Genomic DNA, 24,544 nt, shown 5'->3' with positions numbered 1-24,544 from the left:
TGAGAACAGGTGATGGCTGGAGCTGTTGCAGCCATCTTGTTATCATGAGGGAGTAGATGACACCAAGGCAGGCAAAGCAGGAAGACAGAAACTCAGATCCTTGATAACTTTCTTGAATGAACCAGCCCTGCCTGGCGTTCCCTACTTCTTAAGTTCTTGTTATGAAATATAATTCCTTATTGTTTAAGTTTCTTAAAGTGTGAACTGTAGCTGAGAGTACCCCAACTGATGCAGGGTTATCTGGTGGAGTAGGGCACAGAATGCAATACATTTTCACAATGACTCTTAAAAAGACAAAAGACAACCATAAGTAATTGCTGAAACTCTTTTTAATGTCTGTGGAACAGAAGAACCATGTTGAGTTGGGATAGCAGAGGTGGGACAGTGTCACATGTATGTACAGGGCAATGTCAAGATTACAAATATGACAGGATCATCTCATTGGCTCCAATTCCATCTAATAACACAAGACCCACCCCCGCCACAGGCTGATTGGATACACAGAGCTTATGTTATCGCTCCCTATGACCCCCTGCCCTGAACCCCATACTCTGGGACTCATGGCAGTTTTCTTGCCCATGATGGAATGTGTAGGAGTTTATTATAAGCCCTGCTTTCCAGAAGGTGATGAATGGGCCCTAAAAACAGGCACCTGGCCAATCGTGTGTCAAAACCAAGGCTTCCGTGGGGAGAGATTTTTCTTGTTATTATCATTGTATTAAATCTGGCTGTGTTTTCCTTTGGTGGCTTTGGCGTCCTATGCAGTAGTGTTAAACATTTGCAGAGAGTTTAGGCCTGGTGCAGCAGGAAAGTGATTTCTGTGGCTGCTGGCCTGGGCAAGCTTTGCAGCTGCAGAAGCAACCTCTGTGGAGGGAAAGGTAAGGGGATGAGTCTGGGAAGGGGGAGAGGCTGGAGCATAGGGGGATGAATGGGGCATTGGGGCCTGACGGGCAGGGGTAGATGTCATGTCCTGCTCACCGGGAGCCACAGTGCTCTGACTCAGGCGTGCCTGCATCCCTCTAGGTGATGAGGGCGAACTCAGGTGAGTGGGAAGAAAGCAGCTGGAGGTCCACCCAGGGTGCATTTGGCAGAGGATGGGACCCTCTGGTCCGCACCTTGCCCTCCTTCAGAGCAAGACATGCAAAGTCTGATGGATCCCACCCAGCGGGCAGAGTGATGTCAGGAGATAAATGTGGCAGGGAAGTTTTGGGGGCGGGGGGGGGGGGGCGGGTGGCTGGTCACCCACATGCATGCAGGATTCACACCTGGGATCCCAAGCCTGGTCTAAACCTCTGATTTCTAGGATGAATTGATGAATTTTCTACCTCTCCCACCTTGGGAACTTCTCTTTTCCCTGCAGGAGAGTCTCTCAAAGGAGTCATTCTGGTTCTCAGGGACGTTCTGAGCTTTGCGATCTAGTTTTAGGTCTTCCTGGAGAAATGAACTGCGTTCAGCACAAAGAAAGGTCTGTCATTTGATGAGGCTTCAAGTGCTGCAGCGCCAGATGCCACCTAGAAAAGTTAATTTTATCCCTAAGGAAAGAAGCAGGTGGGGGTGACCACTCTCTGCTTTCCCACTCTTGGAGCTTGAACTTGGTTCCCTAGTCCCCTCCCCTCCCCATCATCACAAAGGCTGTAATGAGTTACTTTGTTTTTCCCTTTCTTTCCACTCTAGGGCCACGAGCTCTGTCTTTAAAACCCCAGTAGCCGGCAGCACAGGGGGAAGCAGCCGCAGCATTCTGTTGGAGGAGTGATGCTAGAGGTTTCAGGTGGTGGGGGGATTGTGGGTTGGCCCCTAAGCAGCTATATCTTGCCCCAACCCTACAGAACCATAAAACCATAAAACCCTATATGTAGCCTGGGATGAAGGGAGAGAACCAGCATTCCCAGGTTCTGGCTCTCATCTCATCTCAGAAACAAAACATCAAAACACCACTGGAGTCCCCCCCATCCTCCCTGTGTATCCACAGCCCGCCCCACTCCCCCCTGTCCTGCCCTCCCCAGTCACTCCAGGTCGATTAATCCTCTAGAATTACAGGCTGGAAAATTCAGCTCTAGTAGTCAGCAGACAGGTCTCAACAGGGGCTGTGGATTTCAGACCGGAAGCCTAACCTTCTGAGCCCACTTAAGCCCCTTTCCGCCTGCCAGTCGGTGCCGCTACAGACAGCGCTGCGGGCAGGATGCCAAGAACACCCACGCTGGGAGGTCCTACTGGGCCCTGACGTGATGGAGAGGAGCCGGGGGCCCTCTGGACCCATTGTGCTTAATTACACCTTACTCTACAGCCTCCTAATCATTACAAAGACCGGGATCTGATTAAAAACCCCATCCATTTCAAGCCCTTCCCATAATTCTGATCGACAACTTTAACCGCAAATAGAAAAACATCTTATCTCTAATAAAACAAGTGCTGACAGAAAGATGGATGTCGAAAACCAGCCATATGGCTGACACGATTCCGCGCCTGGCCATGTTCACAGCGTGCAGCTTCCGCAGAGAGAGATGACACTGAGAAGCTTGAGGACCCGCATTTAATAAATCGAACTGTGCTGGCATCATCAGGATATTCACAGTTTACAGCAGGAGCTGTGTGTCCTTTTTCACTTGCAGACTTGGAGGTGTTTTAGGAGAAAGTGACTTCGGTGAGCTGATGCTTAATTCTTTACCGACCCGGGTGCCTTCAATGTGTCATCATGCCTGACCTCGTTCCCCTTCAAGTTTTCATGGTGTTCCTTCTACCTCCACTCTCGGGGGTCTCTCCTTGCCGTCTTCCAGGGTGGGAGCTTCTGCTGCAGGCTGGCTGGACTCAGCAGAGTCCGGGCGAGGTTTGGGGCACGACCCCTTGGCGGCCAGGCCCGGCGGGGATGGCCCCATCTCGTCCCTCCGACTCTCCACGGGACTCTCTCTTGTGACCCCTTCTGGTTTGGCAGCTGCCTGCTCCTCTGCCAGTTTCACGATTTCCCTTCCAAGCCTGTTTACTTCTTCCTCAGAAGGTAGCTGGGGTAATGAGGGATGAAAGTGCTTGCGTTGGTTCCTGTGACTCTGATTTGCTGGGGAGCTAACGGCGGGAATCCCAGCATCCTCCCGCACTGTCAACGCCTCGGCAGCGGCACGACTTTCATCTCGTTCTTGCTTCTGAGCCTCCCCTGAAACAGACCAGGGACAGCATCAAACCTCTGGCTGGAAGTCAGCCCTTACTTCCCCTCTCCTCCCAACCTCAGGCCCACTGCTGCCAGGCCTCCGACATAGAAAATCCTGCTGAAGGGAACACAGGACCCACAAAAAAGAAAACAGCCACTCTGGTGATTCCTGTGTCATTAATGGAGGGAAAGGGATCACGTGGGCCATGTCTGTAACCCCTCCTTTCCAGGCGCCTGGTTATCGCCTGCTTCGCTCTCTGATGGTGGTTCCTTGTGCCCATGAAATATTTAACCTGAGGACAAAGGGTTTGTAGGTTCTGTAGCTCCGGGAAGATCTGGGGCTCTTTCGTAATGAAAAGAGGTTCTCGCTGCTCTCTGTGTGGGAAACAGAAGGAGAGTTAGGGAGGGATTGAGCACCTCCACCCCCATCTCCATCAGCACCTCATTCTTCGATGCAGACCACTTGTGCTTTCTCACTTTCAATAAAGTGCTGTATGCAAAAGCAACTTCAAGCTCCCTACCCCGCCTCTCTAAACTGTTCTTTCTAAACCTGTACAACAGAAATTCTCTAACTGCAACTGGAGGGGGATGGGAGAGAGCATGGGGCCCTGAGAGCCAGCATCCAGACCCCATTTTCCTATTTGCTTGCTTTGTGGTCAGGATGACCTGTTTGGTCTTCTTTTTTTTTTTTTTTTTAACATCTTTATTGCAGTATACTTGCTTTACATTGTTGTGTTAGTTTCTGCTGTATAACAAAGTGAATCAGCTATACGTGTACATACATCCCCATATCCCCTCCCTCTTGCCTCTCCCGCCCACCCTCCCTATCCCACCACTCTAGGTGGTTGCAAAGCACTGAGCTGATCTCCCTGTGCTATGCAGCTGCCTCCCACAAGCTATCTATTTTACATCTGGTAGTGTATATATGTCAGTGCCATTCTCTCATTTTGTCCCAGCTTACCCTTCCCTCTCCCCGTGTCCTCAAGTCCATTCTCTACGTCTGTGTCTTTATTCCTGTCCTGCCCTTAGGTTCATCAGAACCCTTTGATTTTTTTTTAGATTCCATATATATGTGTTAGCATACAGTATTTGTTTTTCTCTTTCTGACTTACTTCACTCTGTATGACAGACTCTAGGTCCATCCACCTCACAACAAATAACTCAGTCTTGTTTCTTTTTATGGCTGAGTAATATTCCATTGTATGTATGTGACACATCTTCTTTATCCATTCATCTGTCGATGGACACTTAGGTTGCTTCCATGTCCTGGCTATTGTAAACAGAGCTTCAGTGAACACTGTGGTACAGGACTCTTTTTGAATTATGGTTTTCTCAGGGTATATGCCCAGTAGTGGGATTGCTGGGTCGTATGGTAGTTCTATTTGTAGTCTTTTAAGGAACCTCCATACTGTTCTCCATAGTGGCTATATCAATTTACATTCCCACCAACAGTGCAAGAGGGTTCCCTTTTCTCCACACCCTCTCCAGCATTTATTGTTTGTAGATTTTTTGATGATGGCCATTCTGACTGGTGTGAGGTGATACTCATTGTAGTTTTGATTTGCATTTCTCTAGTGATTAGTGATGTTGAGCATCTTTTCATGTGTTTATTGGCAATCTGGATATCTTCTTTGGAGAAATGTCTATTTAGGTCTTCTGCCCATTTTTGGATTGGGTTGTTTGTTTTTTTGATATTGAGCTGCATGAGCTGCTTGTATATCTTGAAGATTAATCCTTTGTCAGTTGCTTCGTTTGCAAATATTTTCTCCCATTCTGAGGGTTGTCTTTTCATCTTGTTTATGGTTTCCTTTGCTGTGCAAAAGATTTTAAGTTTCATTAGGTCCCATTTGTTTATTTTTGTTTTTATTTCCATTTCTCTAGGTGGTGGGTCAAAAAGGATCTTGCTGTGATTTATGTCATAGAGTGTTCTGCCTATATTTTCCTCTAAGAGTTTTATATGTCTGGCCTTACATTTAGGTCTTTAATCCATTTTGAGTTTATTTTTGTGTATGGTGTTAGGGAGTGTTCTAATTTCATTCTTTTACATGTAGCTGTCCAGTTTTCCCAGCATCACTTATTGAAGAGGCTGTCATTTCTCCATTGTATTCTCTTGCCTCCTTTGTCAAAGATAAGGTAACCATATGTGTGTGGGTTTATCTCTGGGCTTTCTATCCTGTTCCATTGATCTGTATTTCTGTTTTTGTGCCAGTACCATACTGTCTTGATTACTGTAGCTTTGCAGTATAGTCCGAAGTCTGGGAGCCTGATTCCTCCCGCTCCATTTTTCTTTCTCAAGATTGCTTTGGCTATTTGGGGTCTTTTGTGTTTCCATACAAATTATGAAATTTTTTGTTCTAGTTCTGTGAAAAATGCCATTGGTAGTTTGATAGAGATTGCAGTGAATACGTAGATTGCTTTGGGTAGTAGAGTCATTTTTACAATGTTGAGTCTTCCAATCCAAGAACATAGTATATCTCTCCATCTGTTTGTGTCATCTTTAATTTCTTTCATCAGTGTCTTATAGGTTTCTGCATACAGGTCTTTTGTCTCTGTAGGTAGGTTTATTCCTAGGTATTTTATTCTTTTTGTTGCAGTGGCAAATGAGAGTGTTGCCTTAATTTCTCTTTCAGATTTTTCATCATTAGTGTATAGGAATGCAAGAGATTTCTGTGCACTAATTTTGTATCCTGGTACTCTACCAAATTCACTGATTAGCTCTAGTAGTTTTCTGGCAGCATGGCCTTCTTTTTTTCAGATACAAAATGAGGGGCAGGACTCTCTGATGGCCCTTCCGGACCTAACAAGCAAAAGAGGCTCTGCATGCCTGGGAAGCACTTGGGGAGTGAACTCTTGGCACCCAGACATGTGTGTTCAACACTAGACCCTGTGGTTCTCAGAAGTCAAGGCAGACCTTGACTGCTGTCCCCACACCCCAAGCCTCTAGTTCTGATACAGATTTGCTTCTCACATTCAAAAGAAGCCATTTTCCTTCTTAAGTCCTTTTAATGACCATAGAAATTTCCCAGGGACAGACATTCGACCAAATCTTGTATATACTCTAAAGCCTGTATTTAGTCATGGACCACTACATATTACTTTCCTAAGAGCTCATTGACTTCAGTAAGTATTGTACCTGAAAATGAGACCATTACTTGTGCTTAAATGAAATTCATGAATATATAAATGAGTGACGAAAGCAAGCCTTGATTTTTAAAAAAGTAACTCTTCAGATCTGTTCAGCCAGGATAACGTACGTTAGTTCCTAATAGGTTCCTGTGCTCCCCAGCTCCTCCTGCTGTACTCCAACTATCAGGAGAGGAACCTTCCCTAAGGCTTTGCTACTAAAAGTGGGGTCCGTGGACCAGCAGCAGTGGCATCACCTGGCAGTTTGTTAGACATGCAGTATCCTACCCCAGACCTACTGGTTCAGAATCTGCATTTTAGTAAGATCGCAGGCGATGTGGCTGCACGTGACAGTGTGAGACACACTAGAGCTGAAACACAAATATGACTATGCCTTTCCCCAGCTCTCAAACCTCCAAAGGCCGCCACCACCCCGAGAACAAAGCCCTAGCTTCTCCTGACATTCAAGACCTTCAGTGACCCAACATCCATTTACCTGCCATGCCAACTCTTCTCCTCGTGTCCTTATACTCCAGCCACACCGAACCCTTCACGGCACCCAGCCCTGCCCTCTGCGTCTTTGCTTACATGGTTGATGCCTCCGTGACCATCATTCCTTGATGCGTCAAGATGACCAGCTTCAAGAGTGAGCCCCACCTCCACCTCCGCCGTGAAGGCTGTTTGATTAAATCCTTCCACTGTCCTAATCCCCACAAGGTTGTGTCTGAACCTCCAAGGGAACTTCATACTTCTTACTTTTTTAACCCTTAAATTGTTACTTATGTATAATTAGCTTATAAAACGCACCTGAAGTATAAAATCTTACCTGATTAATTTTTTACCTTTGCCAGTAAAGGGGGGGCTCAGTAAATAGCTTATTAAATGTTTGAATCTATAGACATATACATGAATGCATGAATAAATGAATATGTTTGTACATATATTTCAATACCATCCATAAATAAATGAAAGCAGTCCTTGGATTTATTTGTTCCAGGTTCAGGTTACTAAAAGTTCTTAAAATGGCACTTTGAGAAAAAAAGATTTCTAACTCACACAATCATTTAGCTACATCTGTGGTAGCTCAGGGAAGCAATCACATAATTTTCATACTAACAAATGAAAGAATGTTATAGTGGTTATACAGGAGACACGGGGAAACACGGAGTCAAAATGAGCCAGTTTCCAGCATAGTGCAAGAAGCTTTATTCAAAAGGAGTAAATTATGGTCCTTTCTGCGGCTAAATTTTTCACCAACGTGAGATGAATAAACTCCTTCTGGAAATTACTCTTATGAAATTACTTCTTCCAGGACACTTAATAGTATATTCTGGTGCCCCTGAAAAATTAATTAACCTTATCCATAACAACCTAACCCCTAAACCATTTGCGCTGTTTTTACTGTAGGTCAGGTTAATCTTCTCTACCTTAATTTACATCTAAGGGAGGGTGGTCTAAATTACACTGGGGCCTTTTGGTTCACCGGTCCTTTGCCTTGTGCCATTTTTTTAGATGACATTCCGCTCACATCCAAATGTATGAATCTTTTTTAAAATGGCAAACCTCTGAGATTACCAGGTAGAACTTTTCAACTTTTGGGTGGTGAGGGGAACAGGGGCCACACTGCTGTCATCATTATAGATCAAGGCACAGTCGCAATAAGGGGATGGACATGGCTGTAATTCTCTTGTCTGGTCCTATTGTGGATTTTTTTTTTTTTTCCAAGAAAGCCTAGATTTTCAGAGTCTCAGGACCGTAAACATATAGAGACCAGGCTCTGAGACTGGCTTATGGTTCAACAGCAGGATTTGCCAATCCTCTTCTCGCTTTTGTTTATCCAAAAGATATCTAAAAAGTACACTCAAGTAGTGATCAGAAGACAAAGAAAAGTTACTGAAAATACCACAACTCTTGAGCTAATAAGGAGGACCTCTGGTTATTTGCTGTGGGAGCAGAATCTTCCTTTAACTCTGTGATTCTGGAATGTTGATGCTTAAGCTGTGGGAGTTTTATTTCTCCTTTGAGAACAGACACATAGCATTGCCATTTCTTTTTTTTTTTTTTTTTTTTCGGTACGCGGGCCTCTCACTGTTGTGGCCTCTCCTGTTGCGGAGCACAGGCTCCGGATGCACAGGCTCAGCGGCCATGGCTCACGGGCCCAGCCGCTCCGCAGCATGTGGGATCTTCCCGGACCGGGGCACGAACCCGTGTCCCCTGCATCGGCAGGCGGACCCTCAACCACTGCGCCACCAGGGAAGCCCTTGCCATTTCCATAAAAGAAAGATTTCTGAATTGGCTCAGAATTGGAAAATATTATTACCCCCCAAATAGTAATTATTCCGTGCTGCTTTAGCAAACAGAATTAGTATCATTAATACTTATTAATAACAATATACATATCAATAATGATGAGGCAATCAACTGATACAAATGCATTAGGACACAAATAGTGCAGAAAGAAAAAATATTTTCTCTAAAAGAAAAAAACAGTAGCTCTTTGTAGACAGGATTGCTGGTCTTCTAAAAATGTGTTCCCTCCCCCCTAACATTGGCCCGAAGGGCACATTCATCTTCTTTTGTTAACGGGTCTCTGATGGGCTTTGTCTTCCTGAGTGTGAGCTGCTTTCAGTTGGAATTAATCAGAGATGCAGCCGTGATGAGGGCATCCCAGACACTGACAGCAGTTACATAAATGCTTCCTTGTTGCCACCCGTGCTGGCGAAGGACAGGGTTGGAACAATGAGAGCTAATGATGGAATTCTGAAAGCTATCATTTTGAATCAGGCCATTACTTACGCTACCCTTCTGAAAATCAAGCCAGGCTCAGACTCCATGTCAGGTTAGCAGGCTTGGGCCTGCCCGGGGGCTCAGCAGGCCACAGCAGACAGAGGGCTTTGGATCTCCATGGGGACACTGGATGCTGGCATGGGATGACCTCCAGCCAAGACATGTTCCAGACTGCACAGTGGGCTACGGTGTGTCACAGGCCAGCCTTGCAAACAGCCACATGCTGCTGGCTAGAAAGTCCCCGCCTCGTCTTCTGGCCAGTGTGGGAACCCCACAAGTCAGGAGCTCTCTCCAGGAATTCTTCCCGTGTGTGCTTGGGGAACCTCTCTGTTGAAATCCTAGACCCGTCCAGGCTTCTCTTCTTACCATTCCATGCACTAGTATGAGTGATCTGGTTAGGCTTCAAAACACACCTGTACAGAAGCAGGAGTGAGCCTTGCTGAACCCAGCTCGGATTAGCAGAACCACCCATCGGATCCAAAGACTCAGGATAAATAATACATAGCTGTTGCTTGAAGTTCTAAGCTTTGGGGTGTTTTATTATACAACAGCTAACAAGAGACAGTTGGGAGCCACTTGAGATTTTTGAGCAGAGTACAACCCTGATGGAAAGCAGTGCTCCAGAAGTTTCATCCCACAGCAGCAGGATGAGGACGGGAAGGGAGGAAGGAGATTCTGGGAGGCAGGAACACCAGGATGGAAGCCTTGCCAAGAAGGTCAAGAGGGCCCAAGCCAAGCCAGAGGTGGGAGAAATGGAGATACAAGAAGCTCTGAAGAAAGAGTAGCAGCAGACTAGATGTGGATGGAGAAGGAACGTGGACGGCGGTTGACGATGACTCTGTTGGATAGCTAAGTGACAAAAAGAGGAAGCAGGAAGAGTTGTGATGTCATACTTGAGAAGTCCACAGAATATGCAGGTGGGAAAATTTGTGCTTTGGGAAATATGGGACTGTAACTCTGCAGAGGGGACCCACTGGGAAAAAATGTCAAAAATATTTTCATAGAGGTGTGGTTGCAGGCATGACTCTGAGCAAGAGAAGATGGAGAGGAAATGTAGAAATCCAGGAAAGAAGCGTGACACCCGTGTGCTGGGTATATTAGTTATCTAATGCTGTCTAACAAATTGTCTCAAAACTTAGCGGCTTAAGACTCAGGAGCCGGGGAGCAGTTTATCCGGGTGGTTCTTGTGAATGGTCTCCAATGGGGTTGTCATCAAAATGTTAAACAGGGCTGTTGTCATCTGAAGGCTTGTCTGCGGCTGGAGAATCTGCTTCCAAGATGGCGCACTCATGTGGCTGATGGCTGGAAGCCTCAGTTCCAGGCCACGTGAGATCATGTAGGGCTGCTCAAGAATCCTCAGGACATGGCAGCCAGCTTCCTCCAGAGTGAATGATCCCAGGTAGAGACAGTAAGGCAGATTCCACAAGTCTTTCGTAACTCGGCCTCAGAACTCACATACCATCACTTCTGCTGTAATCCATCAGTCACACAGACCAACGCTGATACAGTGTGGGAGAGGACTACACAGGGCACAACTGCCAGGAAGTGGAGATCAATTGGGGCCATCTTGGAAGCTGGTAACCACACTGGGGGCGGAGGGAGCAGATGAGCAAAACTCAGAAAGATGTGAAAGATAGTTTAGTCAGGGAAATGAGACTGCCACCTGGGAAGAGATCTGGTTCTCGACCCTGTTGCTTCATCTGGCACCTTAAATGGGCCCTTGATCCCCTTCAAAACACACTGCCTCCAGAAAGTGTGCCTGGTAAAGAAATTGTTTTCTCCATCCAACTGATTCCTAGACCACTTACCACATTGCCAGGCAATGTGCCAAGATTTCCCTGACGTTGGTACCACATCTCACCGTCTTATAGGTAGGGAAACTGAGGTTGAGGTTACCAGTCCAAGTTCTCACAGCCAGTGTGACGTGGGGCTGGAATATGAACCCAGGTTGCTCAAATCCTGACCCTCGCTCTTAACCTCTATGCCACCATGTTGAGAGTGCAGGGACGCTTGTTCTTCTGCAGGAAGCTCCAAAGGAGACAAACCCACACAGGCAACAAGAAGAAACATGAGGGATGACCCAACGGTGCCACAGAAGCTGCAGGAAGGCGAGGGACTGATGTCCTCCAAGCCCCTGGAGGGCTTGGCCAGGCAAAGAAAGAGCAAGAAATCAAGGGCCGCTTACCATCCTTGGGACTTGCTTTGTTCTCAGTGAGCTGCTCGACGAACTTGAGCAGTGGGGATCTCGACCTCTGCGTGGTGGGAAGAGCGGGGTCACCAAACAGTATGGTGTCTTTGCCTCCTGTCATGGAAAAGAGGAAAATGGACATATTATGTCACCACTGGAGTCACGGTCACACTCATCCCACACAAGGGGCTGGCTGTTTGGGTGAACAAGGCACCTTCTTCAGTTGTAGGGAGTGCTGTGGGAGGGAAAGGGCCAGCATTGCCCTCTCTGCAGTGCGAGGACCCGGCAGAAAGGTCCAGGGCCAGCCGTCTATGAGTCCTAGAGTCTGCTCAGGACATGGCTGCCCACAAATGCCACCGTTAAGGGGTAGCCTGCTATGTCTGCCAAAAACTGAGTGGCTTTGATCTGGGTGAGACAATAACAATAATAACGACAGCAGTAGAGTGCTTTGAGCGCAGGCTCTGGAGCCATGCTGTAGCGCTTGTGTCCTGGACCCCATCGCTTGCTAGCTGGGCGGCCTTGGGCAAGTCACTGAACCTCTCTGAGCCTCAGAGCCCTCATCTGTAAAGTAAGGAAGAATAACAGCACCCACCTCATGGGGTGGTAGTGATAAAATGAACTGATTCATGTAAAGCACGTAGGCATTTCGTCAGCGCTCAATAAATTTCACACATTGAATTATCACTTTATGGTGGAGACAGAACTGCCCTCCACGTATCTCTGATTTAATTAGCTTTGGTCATTTAGATCGAATCATCAGTATGTCACAAGGCAGGTAGCATCAGGTTCCCTAAATGATCACAGCTAAACTCTACTTAGGACATAGAGACCTGCACCAGCCAAAGCCTTTTATGGATTCACATGAACTCCCTGAGTGGATAGAGAAAGCCTGAGGCAAAGAGAAGGAGGAAAGGAAAACCACTACAACTCTACTTTTGAGGCCATGGCAAGGTATGGGGGTGAGGATGAGGGAAGCGTGGCTTTGAAACATGAGCTGATGAGCACAGACACATGGACACAAGACACGTACACAGGAAGTGATGCTGCCCCAGTGATGAGGAGAGCCCTGCAGGTAGGATTGGATCCCAAACTCCTGCCCATGAGCCCTGAAGATTCTCTCGGTGGGAACCACCATGCCAACAGCAAAGACCCTGGGGGCCATGGCCCAGCCCATGCTCCAGCCTCAACGGTCTGACTTTGGATGAGACCTTATCTGAAGCCAAGTCACTTGAACGTCTCTGGGGCTCAGATCAGAGGCTCTAAAGTTTTATGGCTCTACTCTGTACTCTGTGCAGAGCACAGAATGGTATTTGGGTCAAGATGTCCACTCCCTTGGATAGCCAGGTGAACCTTGGTCTGTACCTCGGAGCCCTCAACTTGTTTATAATACTACCCTCCCTGTAGGCCACGCACGTCTTATTAACTTGATTTCCAAGACTGTAGTAGAGAGTTTGGCACATGGCAGGTGCTTCATACACAGCTGATAACTGTGCATAAAATGGCTGATGCATTCTGGGAAATCCTGATGTCTTGGTGGGCATGGGGGCTTGCAGCTGCCACAGGCAGATGGAGTATGTTACTAGCAGCCATTGGTCTCTGGTTTCCGCTATATGAGGGTCATCCCAGAAGAGAAATCTGTTAGGAGCTGACCCTGAAGTTCTCCACCAGCACAGCTATTGTCTCAAGTGGAAAAAGTCCCGAAATCTTCAGGACCACAGTCTGGAGAGGTTTCCCAAGGAGAATCATTTGAGTTATACCTTGGGATATTTTAAAAGGCTCTCAGAATGAAGTCAACCCAGTCAGGACTCTTTTGTGCTGCAAAGATAAAATCTAGAAACACCATGAGGAACTAATGGTCGTTATGAAGCCATAGCAGATGCCACAGGTGGGCTTCTTTTGTTTCTCTCCACCAAGGCAACAGTTACTGTTCTCAAGTCAGGGTCGGGACTGCAATTCCTGAACCATCTTTCTCTAGAAGGTAGGCTGGAAGCTCTCTAACTGTAAGGGGACTCAGGAAGAGGCACACTCTGCACTCTGTGTCCCAACAAACCTTCCAAGTCCCCTCTGCCCTGTGGCCAAGGAATCAGAATTATGGGCAGAGTTGGGAGCTGGCTGTAGCCGAGTGATGAAGGCACCAGGTGGATGGTGCGGGGAGCCTCGGCCCTTCCTATTGTGAGGAATTCTCCAGGGCAGGATGTCTCCGTGGCTGTTTCCAACCACAGGGATTACCCACTCCGCAATGGCTCCTCAAAAACACTGGTACCAGCACATAGAACTTCTCCAAGGATCTGAGCAACAGGCATGCAGACAAGGGAAACAGAAGCCGCCATTCATCCATTTCCAGTCAAAGCAGGGGCTGGGGAGAAGTTAAAAACCTCCCTAAATCCCTGCCTGCAGAGATCATTTCCTTATCTGATGGTAAGATGCCAAGATTTGGTTTTTGCAAAATATTTGAAGAATTCAAAGACCTTCCTTAGAAGGCTCTCAGTTCTACTGTTTCCAACTAAGCCCGGATTCTATCTGTGTTGACTAAATTGAGCTCTAAACTGATGGTCTGCTATCTCCTAGTTGCACTTTGGTTCTTGGGACTGGGGAGTGGGGTGAGGGAGATCCACGAACTAGATGTGAACCACAACCAATGTAGGTCACACAGGCCCTTCCATTCAACTGGTGTGTGAGTTTCTGGAAGCCCTCCTCATTCCCTGTAATACAACGTCCCTCGTCCCCTTTTCCAAAATGTGCCAGTTACTTTCAAAATGCACATTTTCCTCCTCAGGCTGATGTTGAGAGTGGAGAACAGAGAATTCAAATAAAAAGCTCAAAGAGCCAGGCTCTGCTCTTGCCAGGTTTTTTTCTGGCTTTCAGTATTTCTTTCCAGAGCATGAGCACATCCAGGAAATCTCCCCAGTCCCCCCCTCCCCCCAAGCATGATTCTCACCTGCAGACTCTAGCATAAGGCTGGGAGAATGAGGCTGACAGGTAGGGGCTGAGGAAGGTGGAGGGTCATTCCTCCCTGAAGGGCATGGCCAACCAGCCCACCCCCTGGCTTCCTCAAAATAGCCCCGTGCCTTTCCCACTTCTCAGGGACCCATTAAACAGTCTGGAGTACACTCTGCTTTCCAGATGATTTTTCCATGTGGGCTGTGACATCTGTTAGACTTGTCTACTTCCCAGCAAGATCACACATTTGCCCCAACTTTATCAGACACCATCAAGAGCTATATATTGTTGGCTGAGAGAGCGAGGAGGGAGGGAGAAGAGAGTCAAAGGAAAATCATAGCATGCTCCAAGTCCAAGAGGAATTCTGCCTTATAGTAATGAGTGATGGGCTCCTTCACAATGGTCCTTTAAAGTCTCAGGATAGATGGTTCCAGCTTCTGAACTTTTCTTCTCCAATTCAGCTTGCTTTGAGAACCAATCCCCAGCTGATCTAATCTACACTCTACAACCCCCAGCCCCTGTGTATGTCTCTCTTCTCTGAATTGTACTTCCCCAGTGCAGGTGGAGCACTGAAATGAAGATCTGAACACCTGAGTTCAGCCTCTGTGGTCTTAGGTATGACCTAATTTCCTGAGCTTCTGTTTCCTTATCTAAAATGAGGGGATCAGACTAGATCAGGAAAGGGAAATATGTTTTCTCTCACATATCTACTCTGACCAAGAGGTGGCTTCTTGGAAAGCAAAAATGCAAGACTGTTTTTAGGGCCACATGTGAGATCGGCAAGGAGTGATGTGATTGATTAGCAATGCCTGCCACTGGCATGAGAATGGTGTTTATATACACCAAGCATTTGCCATCCTTGAACTTTTTGCTCTCATCTGTCCTTCTAAGTCCAGCATTCGATGACTTGGCACATTATTCCCTCACACACTAACATCTTTATCACTTAATTGATACTTAATTATGTAATATTTTGTGCTTTCTTTTCACTGTTTGATGCATATTCATCTTACTTCCCTAGTGGGACTGTAGATTCTTGGAGGGGGAGAGGGGCATGTCTAGAATGCCTGGTACAGGACTGAATTCACAAAGCCGATGCTCAAAAAGGTATCAGTATATTATAGGTTGATTTATTAGAGGAGCCACTGATCCTTTCAAGTTGCTGGTAAATAAGAGAGAGTTAGCAATTCTCTGAAACCACTGGGACTCAATCCCCTCCAGTTGGCTGAAATCCTGTGATTTGGCTCTTACTTGGGGAAAGAGGAAGAGGAAGAAGAGAAGAGAAAAGTGGAATAAGAAGAGGAAAAGGAGGTGGAAGAGGAAGAAGAGAAGAGAAAAGTGGAATAAGAAGAGGAAAAGGAGGTGGAAGAGGAAGAAGAGAAGGAAAAAAGAACATACTTCCTCTTGCCCCACTATTCAGAAGGTTAAATGGAGACCACAGAACAATGAGCAGACAGGAGAGACTGGTCTGATTTGCATTAAAAGAGGCCACTCCCCACACCCCAATCTCACCATGGTTTGAAAATGATCATAAGGTGACACCTCATTACAACCCCCTTCATCACTGCACCAGGGTAATGCTATCACCATTACATAAACTGTGTCAGATCAGGGGGAATTGCCGCTCTTTATTTCTGTCTTCCCACTTTGTATCTATGTGGAGGCCAGAGATTAGAACAAACATAGCTAGGGCGTAAAATCCATTCAGTTACTGCTGTCCAAACTAATTTTACCATTTAATATTTGCTTTGTGCTAATTGAATTCTCTATTTCAATTGGCTGTTCTAATCAGAAAAGTGCAAGGATACATAGAGAATGCATTTCTATTTATTTACATGCAGGGATGATATTAATGCACTGCTATTAGCCACAAACAAAGATATTTCAAATAGAACATACTCCCAAATCCTACGGAAACATTGTAGCTCAGGCCTTCAGGCAGCAAAAAAAAAAAAAAAAAAAAAGGAAAGAAACAACTGTTATTGCATAATAGCCATTCTAACCTAGACCAAACAACAGCAGAGATAGGAAATTCTCAGCATTCTTTCATTTATTCAACTTCCATCTTTTTACATAAGTTGTAGAAATAAAACATTGTGAAATCTCACTAAGTCATTTGGAGAGAGAAAAAAAAAAAATCCAAACTCCAGTACATGAACAGAAATAGCAATCTGACTGCACAAATAAACGAAAAATTTGCCTGACTGTGTTGAAATTCAATGCAATAAAAGAAAAGCCTTCAAAGGAGATAAGGTTTTAACTGCATCAAAATGTTCTTGTGCAAAATGGATCATTCAAATCCCCAGGATGGCACCCGCCACTAATTAGGTCTGTTAGGTCTTTTGACATCAAGTTCAAGGAATCTCTACTAAAAACTCCAATTTATGAAACACACTTCCAGGCAACCTAAGGTGGCTATTCAGATTTATGTTAAGAAAGCATGTGGTTTTGTCCATGTCCCCGTGGCAATGTTAATTTCTCATCCATTACAAGGAAGCAACCAATATGATTCAAGGGTAGAAAAGGGTTTGTGCGGAAAGGTTAAGTAACTAAAAATATTCGTACAAAGTTGTTTCCAGGGAAAGAGGAGGTGGTGGAAATGATAAATATAACTTTCTGGAGAATGTGAAGAGAAAGAATAGCTGACAGGGGTCTCATGGAGGGGGTAGTTTACCAGGACAAATGGGTAAATATAACTAATTAAAGTGAAACATCACTTTCTTCACACCCTGTACAACTGCAAAAAGTAATCTCCAGAGGAAGTTTTGATTTTCGATCTATGTAACAAATGGGATGGGGGGCGGGGAAGAGAGAAGGAGGTTATAAAGTGCATTTGGGATAGACAATTGTTGGTTCTTATATTCATTTTTAGAACTGATGATTAACTAGAATAAATTTTTGTGAGTTCCTATATTCATTTTTAGGGGTGATGATTAAATTGAATACATCTCTATAAGACACCTACAGGGAAAAAAATGAAGCAATTTACCATACTCATAAAAGTTAAAAATAAAATATATACAGACATATACAATGACAATTTCAGAATTTAGATTAGCAAAACTTCATAGTTCACCTTGCATATTTATTATTTTTTTCTGATTTCCTCCAAAATGATGGCTTCTAAGTTTAAAACACTTGTAGATTTCTCAGCAACGATCATCAAATAAAAGAACATTAAAAAGGTAAAGTCTGCTCTGCAAATTTTCAAAACAAGAAACTTTTTTTTCAAAAAAAGAAAATTTTCATGAAGTTCTACTTACCTGGAAGACTCCACAAACCAGAAACTTCCAGAGTTCTTAATTTTTTCTCCAGTTCAGCCACCCGATTCCCTAGGATTCTGGAAAAGGGGAGAGAATGACAATAGACACCAATGAACATGGATCTCATCAGCTCTCAGGGAAGCCCCCTAGTGCCCTAATAGAGAGAACATGTTTTGAGACTTAAGATATATGCTAAAAACTGTGTGTGTGTGTTTGCTACACACACACACTCTATTGGAAGTACATATGAAAATATAAAGTGAATAATTAAAAATGATTTTAAAATTACTGAAATGTTGCCATTCAAGTGAATCTTCTCACACAAAGGTAGCTGCACAGCCAAACAATGATTCTACCATTGCCCAGACATCTTACATCATTTCTATTTGCTCAATGCTAAAGATGACACTTAATTTTGAATACTCTTACAAGTATCACGCCCTGATTCTTTGAGGGTGGATCTGAGTTTCAGAAACAACCAAGTCTAACAAATAATATGAAAGAACATGCTTGGTAATGTTACTTAGAGGTAATAAAATAATAAGATCTGCCTTCTTAGACCTAAACTATGGCTTACAGATGTCCATATCCTTGATATCTAGCATAATGTCCGGTAGATGGTAGGTGCTCAATAAATATATTTGATTAAATAAATGCTTTCCTTTTTTTCATGGCTTGTAACGATCTCCGGAGAGAATTAAAAAATAGGCATATCAAAACTTTTCAGAAATTACAGAATCACTAGAATAATTACATTGCCTTCCAAGGTGCCCATTGTGACTCACTGTGATGTATAAGATCTAGAATGTGTATTTGAACAGATTACTCTGTTTACTTGGAAGCCAAACTTTGTCTATATGCATGGAAAGACATAAATGTGGGCATATATTTTCCCTCCTTCACTCTACACAGAATTAAATATAGTTGGGAAATGATTTGATAGTCATCTAAAACTTCAATCATTTTCCATTGGCCCGGAAATTGAAAAACCAGTCTTTATCTTTGGCGGATTTTCTTGGCATTGCTGTGCTAAAATGATGTAGAAATCACCTTAATAGCCAAGTTTCAAATCCTTTCAGCAGGAGAAACCAGAACACCAGAATTGTTCTCCTACCTCTCTTTATATTCCAGACATAGCTGCACACACCCACATACATACCGAGACATGAATATGTATATATCTGCACATATATATGTGGCTTTGAATTCATCCTTATTTTACCTGAATTCACTTGCGGCGTCTTAATTAATATTCCCTTTGAGTTCACAGAAAACTCTCTGACATGACTCTATGTGGTTTTGTTCATCTAGGTACTTAGAGTTTTCTTTTCTTCTTTTCCTTAAGTCTTAAATTCTCCATAGTCGTTATCAATTACTTTCAATTTTCACTCTATGTGTTGGGTCTATTCTGCTTTCATGTCTCTGACCCCTCAATAAACACCTCTTTTCGTAATCTCACTTTCAATATTTTGCTCAGACCCTCTGATCCGAGCTCCCTTTTCACCAGCTGATGGGTCTGAGATGCAATCACAGCAGTGTTCAAGTTGATGCCTGCTTCTTAGCGAGATCAGATCATCTGTATGTGGCTGCCTCTTGGAAACAAAAGATAAGGCTTAACTCTTCTGTGGACAATGAAGGATGCCGTCAGGGCAATGTTCAAAGGCGTGGTGCAGAGACATTTGGCTGCATTTTTTCTGATGGTCCTGGATAACGCAGCCATGTCTCCCAGAAATGCACTGAGGTGAATTTGCTGGGGTCCCTAACAACCTACTCTCAGGGACTCTGCCTAAGTTTGTCAGGGCTGACTGCTTTCTTCTTTAGCCTGACATAAGCATCTGATGCAGGGCTGGAGGTGATAAAATGGACCCAGCAGAAGTTGTGGTAGTAGTAATAGTAACAATAATACCATCAATAACAATAACAACCACACTACAGTTAACACAAATAGCAACTAATCTTTCCTGAGTCCCAGGTCTGAGTCAGAGCCTATGCCAAACACCTACTAAATATGCATTTTTTAATCTGACCTGGCAAAAACTCTGCAGCGTTGACTGTATTTTTATCCTCCTTTTACACGTGTGAACTCTAACAAACAGAGAGGGTAAGCAACTTGTCCAAGGACACACAGTTCATCTCAAAGCTGTGTCTTTTCCCAACCCCCAGTGTTCTCACCCACCACACTTGACCCCTCCCATTAGAAAACAGAGGCAGGGAAGTTAGTTAACTTAACCAAAACCTCATGTAGGACTCAGCTGGTGATGAGTCTGGATTTTTAACCTATACCTCAGTTTACCTCCCAAGTGCATGCTCTTAACCAATAACCCCCTAATGGCACTAGAAAACCAGCATTCTCACACCTAAAGCAAGGTCTCTTTAAAACCGTTCATAACTGATATACGGATGCAGCCATAGCTGGTCTTGCAAAATATAACCCAAGATACTTCAAATGACAGAGAGTCTTCTAACTGGCCTCACACTGAACAGATATGGCAGGTGGTCCACTGAACGTGGTGTGATGCAGCCCACAGAGAGAAGGGGGTTATCTGAGTCTCAATAGCTGGCAGTATTCATAGATGGCGACAGTAGAAGTACAAACAGGGTCTGTTCAATGAAGTTCAACCAATCCAACAATTACTGAGGCTGTAGGGGACACTGAAGAGAAGCAGACCCTGTGTCTGCATTTAGGGACTAAAATTCTGGTGGGAGACAGACAGATGCACACAGACAGACACACACCAGTACAGTACAGTGGAAGGCTTCAACAACAGCTGATAGTTATTAATCACTTGTTCTGTACCAGGTATTACTCTAAGCCTTGCACAAATATTATCTCCCTTAGCCCCTTGTGACAATAGATGAGGTAGCTCTTATTACGTTTATTAGAGGCCAACTAACTTGCCCTGGGTGACACAGCTGGTAAGTGGAGGGTCCGGAATCAAAACCTGAGCCTGGAAATACACAAGTCCTTCAGTAGAACTGTGGAGAGGACTGTGAAGATTAAATGAAAGATGAATCCAGAGCGGCTTGTAGGGACCGAGATCATGAATGATCTTCTCCATATGGAGAATGGCGAGACATTTTTTCATTGGCCACAAGGAGATATTGAAGGGTTGTAAGCAGAGAAGCAGCATAAGGAAGTTTAGGAAAACTGGTTTTGATGTGGCGTTGAGAATGAACTGGAAGGAGGATGAGTAGAAGCAGAAAGACCAGTTAGGAGAGTGCTGTACTGGGCAGTGATGACGATGGCTCAAAGGAGGCAGAGGGGATGCAGGGAAGCCAAAGGGATGGAGTAATAATACGGAGGAAGATGAGAAGTTGGAGATGCCTACAGGATATTGGGGTAGACAGCTGCAGAACTGGGAGACAGGAGGAACTGGGAGAGCGAAGATGAGAGTGTACGCTGGGGGTGGGTCTGCTCCCCAGCAGAATGTGAGATGTCAGAAGAAGGGAGGGCCAGAGCACCACCCGCGGAAGGTGAGAAAGGACCAGAGAGGCACAGGTGGAGAGGGGAGAGGAGCGCCAGGGGCATGTGGGGAAGGGAGAGAAGGTTCCCGGTGGGGCAGCATGGTCAGTATCGTCTTATTCTAGAAGGTGGTCACACAGGATGAAAAAGGCCACTAAGAAGACATGCCCCACCCTGAGAGAGCTGTTACAAGACAGAGGAAGGGGTGAAATCCAGAATCCAAGTGACAGGGGTGGGAAAAGCTGCCTATGAGAAGGTTGAAGCAGTGAATATAGATGACTCTTCAAGTAGTTTAGCAGGGAATCCAAGGAGACAGCCAGGGCAGTAGCCTGAGGCATAAACAGGCTTGAGAGAGTTTTTTTTTTTTTTTTTTTTTTTTTGTAGGACGGGAGAGATTTTAAAATAAAGTTTTTATTTAGCGATGGCTTGTTTTAGGATAGGGGAGATTTCAGCATATGTCTACCCAGTAGTCTAGAAAAATCCTCCAGATGCCAGGCTTCTAGAGAGATTTTCAGTAGTAGTTTCTGATGATAGCAACATCACAGGAAATCTGCAAAGACAGAACGAACCCAGGAGCCGGCCACCACTGTGCCGCTGTCCTTGCTCTCTGGACAACACAGCAAGCAAGGATCTCTGAGTGAGGGCCCTGGGGGGAGCCCGATCCCAAAGAGGAAGAGGTGGCCGTGGCCCCCCGCAGACTGCAGAGAACCGTGCCCCCCTACCTCCATCCCACGGGACCTTCTTTTGAATCTCTGCTCTGATCCCCGACAGCTCCCGCTGCTTCCAAGACCTTGAACTTCCAAGGTCTTGAACTACCACTGGCCACCACTACCACTACCTTGAACTACCACTGGCCAGGGAGTGGGGAGAGCAGTGAAGAGTTTTAGGCAAAGCACAGAGGGTAGCGAAAGGCCAGCGTATCCTCACATACTAACCACCACGGCTATCACCCCAGCACTGGCAGAGTGATGGCTTGCTGGGAAGGGCTGGAGGACCAAAGGTGGTGTGCTGTGAGATATAACTCTTAACGTCTGTCTCTTCATTAATGCTTTGCCACCTGTTTCTAAGACACGTGAACCCCGCCCCTTCTTTAACCGTAGCTAGACAACTGCAAACTCACAAGAAGTCCCTCAAGTAAAATGCTTATTAATTGAACTTCCTCTCAAAATATAAAGTCCTAGGTTTATTCATCAGTTCTCCAAGATGGCTTCCACTGGGCCTTCTCAGCGTCGGGGGGTGGGGGGGTGGTGGGGGTAGAGGGGGGGTGTGCCAGGCAGTGAAGAAGCAGTAGGGGGAGCACACTCTTACAGAACAGAGCACCTGTATCCCTACTTCTAATGCTCCAGACAAACAAAGCTATTTTTAAATCTTAGGTACAAAAGGCTAAATCATGGGGGACAACAGCAAGCAGACCAAATGCACATTTTATTCTTAGCCCTCACTCCATCTGTTGTATAATTCGTTTCTTTCCATGCCCCCAAATAAAACATTTATTGAAAGTGTGAAACTTAAGACCCTCAAAGGATTAAAAATGGCACATTAGGTACTTTATGTACTGATATGAGGCAATCTTCAAGATCTATTGTTATGAGAGAAGAAAGCAAGGTGGAAGACAGTGAAAAAAACTTTTTTGATGAATACTAGATGCCATTTGTAAAAAAAAAAAACTAAAAAAAAAAAGAAAATCTATGTCTATATAAATATATATGAGCATTTATGTGTGTCTATATAAATGTACTATGCATTTGCTTATATATGCATCCTTGGAGAGGATACATAAAAAAGGAGGAATGGTGGTTTCTTCCAGGCAGGGGAATCGCGTGGCTGAGAGATAAAAGTAGTTTGGAGATATATTGTTGCTCAACCTTTTAAAACATAAATCAACAGATGGTTCAAAATTATTAAATAGTAGTTAAAAATGGAAAGGTACATTAAAAAAAATAAAGCCAGCAAAATGAAAATGTCTGTCTCTCTCAACAGAGGGCGAGAGCCCATGGCACCTGGGGATGTGTGTGGTTGCAGTGGAGTATGGGAGGAACGTATAAGGAAATCAATCTGTCACAAGAGGCGGGAGTGTCAGGCCAGCAGCTTGGGGATACTGAGTTTGGCAGGCGGTGGGACCCAGCTGGGCTTTTCGGTGGAGGCTTGTGTCGTGATCGACACTGTAGCTGGCAGGTGGGTCTGAGTGTGGCCGGGCAAGCAGTGGAGGAGGTGAGCTGGGGTCTGAGGATGGAGGGTTGATGGGAGGATCTTCCCAAGGACAAGGTAATGGTCTGGTGGGAAGGAAGAAGAAGGGGCAGGTAGGAGATGTACACTGAAGGACCTTGGCAAGCACTCAGGAAATATATACTGAATAAGTGAATGAATGCATGAAAACCATAAAACTTAATGCCTGTTTGCATGTGAGTATTAAGGGAACAGGAACAAAGGGTTAGAGGACATTCAATCATCCATTCATCAGGTAATCACGAGCCCCCACTGGGCCCAGCACTATCCGACATACTGGGAGAGAACAGTGACCAAAGTGGACAAACATACTGGCCCTGGGACAGCTTCAACCTGAGTGAAGTGGAAGTTGGACAAACCTAGGTATTAGGATGGTGAGCAGAGCACGTTAAATATTCTTCAAATCACGCTTTAAATGGCTGCATGGTACTGTGCCTTACGGATTTACGGTAATCTTAACCATTCTCCAATTTAAAAATACTTGGGTTGTTTCCATTTTTTTCACCCTTATAAATGAATCCACAGTGAACCACCTTATGTATAAATCTAGGGCATCATTCTGATTCTTTTCTTTAGGATAAATTCCTAGAAGCGGACCCTCTGGGTCAAAGGGCACAAGCATTTCACAGTATTTAAAATGTACTAAGGGATGGATACTCCAGACTCCAGACTCATTGAATCTGAGTGATTCAATGAGGGTGAGAAAGTGGGGTTTGGGGGTACTGGTGACCTCCAAAGGAAGACTGCTATGGAAAATTCACAAGAGGGCTTGGGAGGTGTTGAAGCGAGGTGATCTTTTGTTCCTGCCCAGTGGCATCACTGGGGGCTCGCTAAAATCCAGAATCCTGATATTCCCTCCAGAAACCCCCCTAAATCTGCATTTCTAAACAAGCACCCCCTCCAGGTAATTCTAACACAGGTGCCCCCCAGAACACACTTTGAGGGGGTGGCTATTGAAGAAGTAGAGGTGGCCTCTTGTTCACAAAGATTGGAGGTGAGTGGAGCTCACGGGAACACTTTGGGGGGTTCAGGAAGACCTGGGAGGTTTCTGGGTGAGGATGCAGAAGCAGGATGAGGGGCAGAAGTTGAAGAGGTTGAAAGAGGAGGTCACAGGAGAGCTGGGCCCCAAAGGAGGGAGGACGGTGTGGACCCACAGGACAGTGTGTTGGTGTGCTTCCCTGAGACTGGAGGGATAGGATGGAAGACACTGCTTTGGCGGGAGCAGTAAGCCTTGTGGCTCAGGACAGGCAGGCTTGGTTTTCTCAGTAAAAGAGGAGCTGAAGTCACCTGCTGGGAACAGACTAGGGTTTAGAAGACCTGAGGAGGTTTGAAAGAGCCCCAGTGGGTGCCTCATAGGGAGCTGGTGAGGACAGAGAAGGCTCCTGGGGACACTGCCGGGGGCAGGGGATTCTACC

At 45.2% G+C, this 24,544-nt stretch overlaps 1 protein-coding gene across 1 annotated transcript in view; it reads right to left on the bottom strand.

Annotated features, from left to right (window-relative positions):
- Positions 1-311: 311 nt before the first annotated feature.
- The window catches only part of CCDC149 (coiled-coil domain containing 149), a 96,292-nt gene continuing 72,059 nt past the window's right edge, over positions 312-24,544 (bottom strand). Inside the window, 5 exon segments of the mRNA XM_033421598.2 lie at positions 312-2,757; positions 2,760-3,145; positions 11,235-11,351; positions 16,077-16,109; positions 17,441-17,517. Coding sequence (XP_033277489.2) covers positions 2,713-2,757; positions 2,760-3,145; positions 11,235-11,351; positions 16,077-16,109; positions 17,441-17,517 — 658 coding nt within the window. The 3' untranslated portion in view covers positions 312-2,712.

Source organism: Orcinus orca, chromosome 4 (genome assembly GCF_937001465.1).
Source record: "Orcinus orca chromosome 4, mOrcOrc1.1, whole genome shotgun sequence".
Lineage (NCBI taxonomy): Eukaryota > Metazoa > Chordata > Mammalia > Artiodactyla > Delphinidae > Orcinus > Orcinus orca.
The sequence above is the reverse complement of the archived record's forward strand: the minus strand, read 5'-3'. Positions and strand labels throughout refer to the sequence as shown.